Source organism: Netta rufina (assembly GCF_964035555.1).
Source record: "Netta rufina genome assembly, chromosome: 1".
In the NCBI taxonomy this organism is placed as follows: Eukaryota; Metazoa; Chordata; class Aves; order Anseriformes; family Anatidae; genus Netta; species Netta rufina.
The window spans coordinates 191,949,812-191,961,132 of record NC_140123.1 but is presented as its reverse complement, the minus strand read 5'-3'; the positions used below and the strand labels follow the sequence as shown (position 1 = coordinate 191,961,132).

Below are 11,321 nucleotides of genomic sequence, written 5' to 3'. Positions count from 1 at the left end.
TAAATAGCTTCAGTATGTTCACATACTTGAGTCTCCCTATTTGATTCCATCAGAGAAATTTTCCCGTATCTCACTGCACTGAAATTTTTTTTTGCTGCAAGTAAAGCTAGTGGAAAATCTCAGGTGAAAAGCTAAGCACTAAATAAATTATCTGCCCTAAAGACCTGAGTGAACTCCATCAAAATCAGTGAAAAAAAAACACTATAAATTTCAATCACTTGGACAGGATCCTTATTCAGTGGGTAACAGCATCAACCCGACATCTTTATTCCCTAGTTAAGGCAAAAACTTCGATCTTCATGACAGTGAAGTTTCTCATTTCAGATGCCCCAGAGGTTTGAACCTCAAAGGTACTGGCATTGCAGTCCAAGCCAGCAAAAAACTAGGTTTCTACATTGGTAATGCTTAGGCTCAGAACATTTTCATGCAGAACACATGCTATGGAAAGATGGGATACAAATTTTAACATGGATTGTTTTTTCCCCTCAAAAGAACATTTGCGCTGTGAAGTTTGAGCACAAATTCTTGCCAAAAATGTGGCCCTGTATTTTGAACCTTCTCCAGTTCTTGTCCATGTAGGTATTTAGAAAAATAAAATAAAATTGTTGGCACTCTTGTTCTGTCCAAACATGGCATTTCAGCTGGAATCAATCAGTTGTGATAATACACGATGCAATGCACTTACTCTCATTCTTGGCTTGTGTATTTCTTCAAGGTATAGCTGCACTCAACCTTTCCTGAGTAATTTTTTCACAAAAAACCTACATTTACACAGAATGGTAGCAGGTAACATGCAGCAGGCATTCCAATACATTTTTCAGAGGGGTCAGGAGTATGTGAGTTTCTGTCTAATTATCCATCAGAATGAAGGATACCAAAACAATTTTGCATTGAAGCTAAAATTCTACCCAATTTTGTACTAGTTCAAACAACCACAAGTAATGCAACTAAAGGTACTGATTTTTTTCCCCTCAGTGGAATGAAGAAGTGACTTTTTTTTGTATGCATTTTGAATATTATTGTCTTTGCATATCAGGTACTAAATTTGGAGATGCATTTTAACTTTATTACCCTTTTTAAAAGAGGCATTTTGAAAGTAATTGTATCCATTAACTAGAAAATAAAGTTGTGCATACTGAAAAAGTACTACATGCACCTGCATTTTCTTAAAATTCTTCTCGTTGTGCATTTGTATGACGTGGAAATGCACTTTGCACAGATCAGTGTCTCTTTTCCCTTGGCTCTGCCTGTCAACAAACAAAAGAAACGAATGCCAAACCCCCTCTCTCCACCTTTTGGAGATAAGACAAGAAACTAGAGGCTTAAAAGGCTGTTTTGTGAAGCCAGGGCTACAAAGATAATGGAGAAAGGTTTCTGTAGGTCCCCATCCTGAGGACCTTCAGTAGGATGCTGACCAGCCTGGAGTGTTTGGAGTTGTCCCAGCTTTAGTTATGAGGTACTATTTGAGACTGAGGGCGTTTTCAGCCCTATAGCCTGGGATTTCATTATTTGTATATTCCTTCCGTGCTCTACACGTTCTATACGTGGTATTTTCAAACCCCTAACTTTATGGAAATCCAGAACGTAGTCTCTGGGGCAGGGCACTCTTCCTATGAAGCTTCAGTGCATACTGGAGGTCCACTGTTCTGTCAAGCCATTTTAAGTTTTTATAAACCTGGTTAAAGGATTGCTCCAGTTTTAAGACATTAATCACTCCCATGGTGATGTCAGCCAGCAGCTGGAGCCCAGCGCAGTTTCAGACGTGTTTAATTTATTAGAAACCCACTGTTCTGGCACACCTTCCCACCAAGCTCCCAGGGAGGGCTCCCGAACTGCCTCATTTTGCCTTTCCATCCCTCCCCGAGGCGGCCCAGGGCCGTGTTTCGCCACAGAGCGCCGAGGCGGGCAGAGCCCTGCGGAGCCAGCCGCCCCCAGCCCCGCCATGCCCCCGCCGCCACCCCTTCCCCTCACAGCCCCCCAACATGGCGCCCACCCCCTCTCCTCCTCCCCTCCCTCACCGCGCATGCGTGGGATGCCCGGCACTACAACTCCCAGCATGCCGCGCTCCCCCCACCATCCCATCAGCCACCGCGGCACCACCCCCTCCCCCCTCTCCCCCCCCCTCCCCCGGTAACGGAGCCCCGGTGCCACCCCCCCAACCCCGCCCCCCCCCCGCGTGCTCCCACTCGCTTCCGCTTCCGGCCTCGCCCTTCCGCTCCCAGAGCGCCCCGCGCCGCGCCATGGCCCACACTGGTGAGGAGCCGGCGGCGCGGCCTCGGCGCCTCCCGCGCGGCCTCGGGGCCCCCCCGGGCCCCTCAGGGACCCCCCCGGCCCTGGGGTGCGGCCCCCGCGCTGCAGGCGGGCAGCGAGCGGCCTCCGCCGGGCCTTGGGGCCGGGGGGCGGCGGGGGGAGGTGGGGCGGGAGCGTGCGGCCTGCGCTGAGGGAGCCCAGCCTGGCGGCGGGGTGCGGGCGGCTCCGGGAGGGAATGAGGAGGGAATGAGGGGGGAATGGGGAGGGAATGAGGAGCCATTCCTGTCAGAAAGAGCAGCCAGGCACTGGGACGGGTTGCCCAGGGAGGTGGTGGAGTCACCGTCCCTGGGGGTGTTCAAGGAGAGGTTGGACGTGGTGCTTGGGGACATGGGTTAGTGGTGGCATTGGTGGCAGGGGGTGGTTGGACCAGGTGGGCTTGGAGGGCTTCAACCTCAATCATTCTGTGACTCTACGATTTTAAGAACCCCTGGGATTCAAAAATATAAGCAAAGCTCATGAAGGTGATAGTCTCGGCTTCTGTTGCATCTTCTCTAAGTGGTTAAACGCTTCAGGTGCTTTTTGGGGGTGGGGCTTCTTCATTTCGGACACTTTTTTGTTGTTGTTTCGGTCGGGGCTTAATCCTGCTGGGTTTGCGTGCTCAGACTGGAGTCTCTTCTCCTCCTGTAAATACGTGTGACTAAAACTTGCTCGTTTGGTTCAGCCAGTCTCTAAGCTGTGTAAATATCCCGAGCTCGCAAAGCTCTTGGGAAGTGTCAGAGTGTAACTGCTTCCTATGGCAGGTCGGTGGAGCGTGTGAAGTTTTGTCTCGAGATTTGTTGTAGTTAGCCATATTTGCTGAGGTCTTTGTGGACTTTTTTGGTCTGTAGTGGAGTCTTTGTATAATCTAGTGAGAAACAGATCTTCCCAGCGAGTGGAATATAGGCAGCTTCAGCACTTAGCGTTGCCTTTGATGTGCTAGCTTGTCTCCCCATAAACCTGATGCCTGAGTTGTTTGCTTGCAGGGCCACCTGTCCAGCCAACAGGACAGCCGGAAAAAAGCAAATGAACAGATATAAGACCAGGTTTTGTCATTTTTTTTGTTGTTGTCTTTGCTGGTTAGGGTGTTGCCTTTTGGGGTGAAGCAATGTTACGGGAAATCAGGAGGTTTATCTAGCTCAGAAAACCAGGGGCTCTCCATGCTGAGGTACAGTGACTGTCCGGGTAGAGTCCTAATGTGAAACTTTGTTGCAGTTCCCAATTCTGGTGTTAGGTGCTGAATGATTTGTAGCAAGACCTCACACCCCAACAGCTTGTGGCAGAGCTTGGAGGTGCAGCGCAGCCCCCCTGAAACGTTTCCAGCCTCTGATGTGAAGTCCTCTCATGACAGACCAGAAATGACAGCAACGTTAAATATTTATGTCTTCACTTCTCCAGTTAAAAGCATGGACAGGGCTTCAGTCTGAAAGCTGTGAATAAAAACACCCAAACCACATCCCTGAAAACGCTGGCATGTGCACAAGGCTTCCAAATGAAGCTCTCGGGAGGTTTGGTTTTAAAATGTGAATTTCACTGCTGGTGTTCCTCAGGTGTATACCCACCTAGTTCCTGTAGTGGGTAAAAGATGTAAAGGCTTCTGAATAGGAGTCAAATAATGTTTTTTTTTTTCAGAACTTTGACCCTTTTTTGCAAAAGGCTGGTGGGGATACGTGTTGACAAGATTTTCAATTAAAAAGGAAGTGAGGCAGGTAGATTTGTGAAGGCTGTAATTCAGTTTTGGTGGAAAGGAGGAGCTGTGTGGTGGGTTAAGGCAGATGTACTGGAAGCTGGGGTAGTTTGTGCCTTGTACCCCCTTCCTTGGAGTTGCTTGTTGCTTTGTCACCACCAGACTCTCATGGAGCCTGTGTGTGCTTAGGCATGAGTCAGACAATTTCTGGCTTCCTTTGCCCTGGTACTCGGCTTTAAATCTGGTTAACGAGAATTCGGTAGCAGAGAGCAGTCAGTTTCGCTTTAGCAAGGATACTTCTGCATACCCTAAGCACCAGTATTTCTGTGATTCTTTATGCTAAACCTCTCAGTGATGTGTCGAGGTGCTGTGAGTTGATATGGAGACTGGTTTCCTTCCAACTTGTTCAGTAAACAGTTCACATAAACTGTAAAAATGCTTTCTTGTAAGAAATTCCATGCTATTAAGGTTATACAAAGAATTGGCTCTTCAGTACTGCTCATGCTGTGATAAGAGCTGTACAGTGAACCTTTTTTTCCTGCTGTGCAAAAATGACAGACTAGTTTATTTATTTATTTTAATAACTTAGTTTTTAGAGGTATATTTCCTAAAACCACAGTTGTTTTGAAAACAATTTTGTGACCCGACTTCTAGCAGAAATTGCTTGTGACTATTTTCTAGTTATTTAACTTCGGTATGTTGTATAAACAGTCTTTTAAAATTATTTTTCTTAGAACTGTTATTTTAATATTTAGCCTCTTTAATAGCTATTTAATAGCTGCGAAATAACAACCTTTTCTTCTTTCACAGACAATGATTTGCAAGGAACAAATAGTTCAGGATCATTGGGTGGTCTTGATGTTCGTAGAAGAATCCCTATAAAGCTGATCTCAAAGCAGACCAATAAAGCCAAACCCGCACCTCGGGCTCCCAGAAATATGAACAGGATGCCTTCCAAGACCCAAGCTGGTGATGAAGGTAAGTAAATACTCCAAACACCAGCCCTGTAGGAAGGAAGCATGTTATTCTGCAGCTTTGTTCAAGTCTCCAGTCAGTTTTGAAGACCTAAAATCCGAGGTTCTGTACACTGCAAAGCAAATTTCACGTTTCCAGGTACTGCTGTGCTGTAAGGAATCAATGGTGCCAATTCCCAAAGTGAATTTTTGCTGTTCTCATTGTACCTTCTTGCAGAATGGGCCCAGCAGGCTGGGAATGTCGAGGCCTTTCTTAATTATTTCAATATACATTGATGCATGCACTTAACAGCAGCTGGTGTCAGCCAGGGAGGTGTTGTAGCTGGCTTGTCTTCTCTTTTGTTCTTTCCACAGAAGAATTTGATTATAACGAAGAGGAACGGTACGAATGCAAAGGAGGTGAAATGTTTGGAAATCAGAGGAGGTTCCCTGGACCCATTTTCTGGGACTATAAGGTAGAGTCACAGATGGAAAACCATGGATCTTTTTCTGTGAATACTTTATAAAATAACAGTGCTTCCCTTACTAAAATTTTATTCTCTGCTTTCTCGTGTTTGTGGGATTCTTGCTGCATTCTCAGCTAATACAGAAGTAATGAGCTGATTGATGATGATTGAAATAAGCAGCCTTAGTGATTTTTCTCCCTACCTCTTTCTCTCTTCTACCAGATAAACTTGCTGGGGGAGAAGGACGATACGCCCGTCCACTTCTGCGATAAGTGTGGATTGCCCATCAAAACCTACGGGCGCATGGTGAGTGAAACCACCAGGGGAAGCAGCAGCCGTGGTTTCCCTTTAGGTACAATCAGGTCTTGCTGTATCACTGCAAAGCCTCTAGAGATGGTTTATTCAGAGGTCTGCTGAAAGCAGCAGCAGAAGAATGTCAGGATGGAACCAGGGCCTTAATTGCTGAAATGTTTTGTTCTGGCTGAGTTTACTTTGCTCCTTGATTTAGTAAAGCAAGCTTGAAAGTGTTAAAATGAAAAGCTTTAAAACAAACAGAAACCCAAAAATAGGAGCAAAAGTCTTTCAAGTTCAGTGGTTTTCAGTCTCGTACCGCTTGGCTTTAAAACTAAGCTTTTTTATGTCACTGGGTGATTTACAGCCAAGTTAGAAAACACTTTTATTTCTTTAAAACTAGTGTAACTAATTCCCGGAGATTTAGATTTCTGTGTGATGTAGCAGACCGAGGGCTCTGACCTGATGATTGTTGGTGATTGATGATGCTTTTAAGACATTTCCTGCATGCACATAAGGCAAGTGTAATTAGACTGCATATACAGTTTCTGTAAAGATTCAATATTACTGGAAAACTTTAATTTTTTACCTATACTTTTTGCCAACTTTTTTTTTTAAACAAACAAAAAACCACAAAACAAAACAAAAACCTTGCTTTCCCAAGCCCCAAACTCGAACTGTTTTTCAACTGTTCTATTTAAAGTAGACTGCTAACTGCTACGTTGTATCTGTTTGTTTCATGAGTAACTTAAGTGCTTCTATTCTTAGGAATTGTGCGCTGTGGAATGACGCATCTTGTCTTGACAGAGCCTTTTTTTCTTCCAGATACCTTGCAAGCATGTCTTCTGCTATGACTGTGCTATACTACATGAGAAAAAGGGAGACAAGATGTGTCCGGGGTAAGTTCTCTTGAAATTTTCTTAAAGGAAATGTAGGAGAGAAAATTAAATGCCTCATTTCGGATAATGTATTAACGTGTTTCTTATTTATGTACATTTAGGAGAGAGAGCAGAGTACTCTTACTGCACCACTTGATTATAGCTTCATATCTCACAGTTAATAGAGTGTAAAAGATTAATGTTTACGTTGCTGTTTAAATATCTGTGTAGATAAAGTGTAATTGCTCGAGTTTGAAAAGGAGCAAGAAGCTGTTTAATTACTGAGTGTGACCCTGGGTAAGTACTGAAACGCCAAGGGAATTTGTGGCAGAGGGTGATGCTGTGTCTAAACTTCTACACCATTAAATTTTTGTTATTTTATAGTTGTATTTGGAGGCTTACAAGTTAGTTTAACTTCAAAATCAACAAAACATTTTTCATTGTTACAGTGGGGGGGGGAAATGTGATGTCTAATTTGGATAATTTTGGTAAAATGGTTGGTGTTTAACAACAGCAACGACAAAATCTTGCAGATTATTCTCTCTGTGATGACAGTAAACTAATTTTTTCTTCCTTCAGCTGTAACGAACCTGTGCAGCGCATCGAGCAGTGCGTACGAGGGTCTCTCTTCATGTGTAGCATTGTCCAAGGGTGCAAGAGAACTTACCTGTCACAGAGGGACCTACAAGCTCACATCAACCACCGCCATATGAGGGCCGGAAAGCCCGTTACTCGCCCTCCACTTGAGCCCGTTCACCCTCCGATTGCCCCGCCACCCGCTGAAATTCCCGAGCGCTTCATAATGCCGCCTGAGAAACACCACATGAGCCACATCCCGCCGAAGCAGCACATCATGATGCCCCCGCCTCCCCTGCAGCACGTGCCCCACGAGCATTACAACCAGCCCCACGAAGACATCCGTGCCCCTCCGGCGGAGATGGCCATGGCTCCGCCGCCGCCTCGCCCGGTCAGTCAGGACACCTTCCGCATCTCCACCAGGAAACACAGCAACCTGATAACTGTTCCCATTCAGGATGATTCCAGTTCGGGGGCTCGAGAACCACCTCCGCCGGCCCCGGCACCCGCTCACCATCACCCCGAGTACCAGGGGCAGCCCGTGGTAACGCACCCTCACCACATCATGCCTCCGCAGCAGCATTACGCGCCGCCCCCCCCACCGCCTCCTCCGATAAGCCACCCTTTGCAGCATCCCCCCCAGGCAGCGGGCACTCCTCACATGGTGTACAGCCAAGCTCCTCCGCCGCCAATGACCTCTGCTCCTCCTCCCATCACCCCGCCGCCTGGACATATAATTGCCCAGATGCCACCCTACATGAATCATCCTCCTCCGGGACCTCCCCCTCCTCAGCACGGAGGCCCCCCCGTAAACGTAAGCGCGCCCCCTCCCCACCACTACAACCCTAACTCTTTGCCACAGTTCAGTGAAGACCAAGGAACTCTTAGCCCCCCCTTCACGCAGCCAGGGGGGATGAGTCCGGGGATTTGGCCAGCTCCACGAGGGCCGCCTCCACCGCCGAGAATGCAAGGGCCTCCTGCTCAGGCCCCTCTTCCTGGACCGCACCACCCTGATCAAGCCAGATACAGACCCTATTACCAATGATAACGAGCAGTTACACGAATAAAGAGTGCTATGAAGAGGATAAAACTATATACAACAGCCTTTTAATTAATTGTCGGGGAGGGGGGGTTGTTTTTTTAAATACTGTCATTTTGACTGTAAGACGTTTTGGGGTTTGGATCTTTAATGATTTTTAAGCCTTGGATGTAGGACTCTGACTTCAGATACTCTGTAGTGCTAAAATAAGTGGCTTAGTAGACCACAGTTGCATTTTAACAGAACTTCTGTCTATAGTGTGGCTAAATTGTCCTTAAGATGAACGCTTGTAATATTACTTCCTGGAGAAAAAGAACACGTGTTGTACCATTCTGAATATTGTTTTTGTTAAATCCAATGTTTAGTTTCACTTGTGATACATTTTTGTTAACCTGTGTACAATAATTAAATTGAAACATGGTTGTAAAAGTGGTGGGTTTTTATGTGAAGTTAACACAGACACGGTTCCAGGACACCATTTTGGCACTGATGCTATCCAAGTGGGAAATACTAAGGAAACTGATATTTTTACTAACATTTACTGTTGCTTTCAATGAATTCGGGCTACGGTGAATTCATGACACGAGAAGTCAGACATCCAAACACTGTATTTCAGGTTTGTTGGGTTTGTTTTAGTTTCTTTTTTTGTCTTTTTTAATTTGTGTGGTATCAAGACCAAGATAAATTTACCAGAAATGCAGCTTTGGGCGTGACATGAAAGCGGGTTATGATGTTACGGGTGTGGGTGGTGTTTTTGGGGCTGGTTTTGTTCGAGAAGATTCTGTTTACATGTACACTCCTCAGTGGTGTGAATTCAAACTATTTTGTTTACTTATGGTTATGTTTGTGTGGAAGTGGCCATGAGCTGGCTTGCCATGTCTGAGAGAAGCAGATTGCTTTTGGTGAAGTGGCATTTACCTCCGTCACTATATAATACGTACAGTTGGAAAAATTCCCATTTGGTAACGTGAAAGAAAGGATTTGAAATCCCTCATGTAGATATGAAAAAAATAATAAAAGCTACACACCTTTTATCTGTTTCAACTTTTGTGCTACATCCTTAATTGGACAGTTAAGAGTCTTTAATATAGGTGGCAATATAGGCAGGCCCTGGGGGCTGTTCTGGCCCCAGATTTAGGTTTTATAAGCACGCTCTTAAATACAAGATGTGAATGTTCTCTTTAAGTGCAGCTGCTAACTGAGCCAGACACTGATAAGACAGTCTTGAATGTTTGCCTTTGTGTTTCTAATCAATGTTAGTGCTGAGCCTTTTTTGCTTTTTCTCCAAAATGTCACGTTTCTAGTAGTGGTGATTTTAGATGAAGAAGTCCTGCCTGTTCTTTTTTAAGGTTTGTAATTTCCTACTGAAAATCTGAATTCTCTTTAAAACCTCACTCTATTTTGTAACTTTTTTTTTTTCCTGCCTCATAATTGTTTAGTTTATCAAAGAGCTTTGGCAGTACAACATTCCAAATTTTGTAGTTCTGTGTCAACTGTGTGTTTTTTAAATTACCTGAGCAAGTGTTCTCTAAATCTGCTCTGTCCTTGACTGCCATTGATTTCCTTGTGACCACGGGAAAATCTTTTGCTTTTCCTCTCAAACAAATGCAGCTGCGTCACAGCTCTTTGGAGACGTGCAAATAAATTCTGGGATGTACAGTAAATTCTGGGGTGTGCAAATGGCTGGTACGTGTCAGCTGGCGGAAAGTCTGCTCAGCTGTGGTGTGCCTGTTTCGAAGACAGAGTTCTTTGGTTTTGTTTCTCTGCGGAGTAAGTCATTTTAAATAAAACACTGGCAAAGAAAAAAGGTTGGTTGTGGTGTTGTGCTGCGGTACGTGGCAGGTTGACGATTGAGAGCTTCAGTGTGCGTGAAGGAGAAAATGACCGCCAGCAGTGTTTTGTTTCCGTAATTTATAATAAATACATGAGGAACCTTTAAACTCTCCCTTTTCTCATTGCTATTAGGAGGTTGTTTTGGGCAGATTTGTGTTACAGAAAATAACTTCATTGCAGAGGAAATCCACACGTCTGAAGTGACTGATGCTCCTTGACTCCAGAAAGCCAAGCTGACGGCTGGCAGACCTTTTCTGGAGAGACTTACCGATGGCTCTTGGCACTGGCTGCATTTTGTTTCTGATGCGAGATTTACTCAGGTACCACGTGGCACGCTGCTGCGCAGGGGTAAACCACAATACAGCGGTGTGCCAGCATTACCAATGTGCTCTGTTTTGTAAAGAAAGGCTCTCTGAAATCAGCTATTCACCCTCAAATATGGTGCTGACAAAGTAACCCAACTCTCTTCATCATGCTAGTTTTTAGAAATAAATCAGATTATGTATTTTTGTTAAATGTTACCTAGTCTGTTGCGAAGCAGATGAAGGTTTCATACCTGTGTCCATTGCTGCATTTTTTTAAGCTATTTTTGAAGTGCTTCTCTGAAAATCCTGAGACAATTTAACTTTAGTTGGTTAAGGAACAAGAGCAGCCCTTGCTCCATCAAAAAGCACAGAAGACAAATATATGTCACTGTAGAAACTGAGAATTTGGGGTTTTTGTTTATATTTGGGGCAAAGTTGATGTTGTGATTGCTGTATAACGACCCCAAAATGGTACTGAAATTTTTATTACTCCAGAAGTTAATGGGATCCCTTGAATCGTTTAATGGATCAAAAGTCTTTGTGACTGAGAAGATGCTGAAAAGTCATCTCCTGTGGAAAGGATTTGGACTTGGGTCAAACTTCTGTGTATTGCTTGGATTGGAAGACCTAAATGTGTTTTACCTCTTGAAGTCTTAAGTTTACCTACAAAGGGTAACATTGATACTCTCGTATTTACAAAATTAAAACATGCTTGCATTGGTTGAAATGTTACGTTAACAATCGTCTTCGTTTATGTTTTTCTTTGGAGTTTTTATTTTATTTTATTTTTAAGACCCTGGTGATTTCAGTGTGAAGTTCAGCAATGCCATATATTGTATTTCCCTGTATGATTAAGGGTCTTTGAGATGGTGAGAAGTACTTTTTGAATTCTTTGGATTCCTAGTTGGGTCTTCCTTTAAAGACAGCCACTGAATCGAGACGGTTTTATGCTGAACGTTTATCCCTGCCAGTGGCAGCAATCTCCCTCCTGAGGCATTGCCAAGCA

The 11,321-nt window shown here is 44.5% G+C and overlaps 1 protein-coding gene across 2 annotated transcripts; it reads left to right on the top strand.

The window, feature by feature from the left end:
- Positions 1–2,189: 2,189 nt before the first annotated feature.
- On the top strand, positions 2,190–9,141 carry CBLL1 (Cbl proto-oncogene like 1). Of its 2 annotated transcripts, none has more exons than XM_084287729.1 (6): positions 2,190–2,253; positions 4,784–4,951; positions 5,305–5,402; positions 5,616–5,699; positions 6,510–6,583; positions 7,142–9,141. In XM_084287729.1, the coding sequence occupies exons 1-6, from the start codon at positions 2,241–2,243 to the stop codon at positions 8,181–8,183; spliced, it is 1,479 nt and encodes a 492-aa protein (XP_084143855.1). In that variant the 5' UTR covers positions 2,190–2,240; the 3' UTR covers positions 8,184–9,141. The 2 variants fall into 2 exon arrangements, with proteins under 2 accessions (XP_084143855.1, XP_084143854.1); XM_084287728.1 differs by having other exon boundaries at positions 5,302–5,402.
- The last annotated feature ends 2,180 nt before the right edge of the window (positions 9,142–11,321 follow it).

Coding starts and splice junctions, on each gene's coding strand:
- CBLL1 (XM_084287728.1), top strand. Junction 5,403..5,615: donor CCATTTTCTGGGACTATAAG/GTAGAGTCACAG, acceptor CTCTTCTACCAG/ATAAACTTGCTGGGGGAGAA. Junction 6,584..7,141: donor GGAGACAAGATGTGTCCGGG/GTAAGTTCTCTT, acceptor TTCTTCCTTCAG/CTGTAACGAACCTGTGCAGC.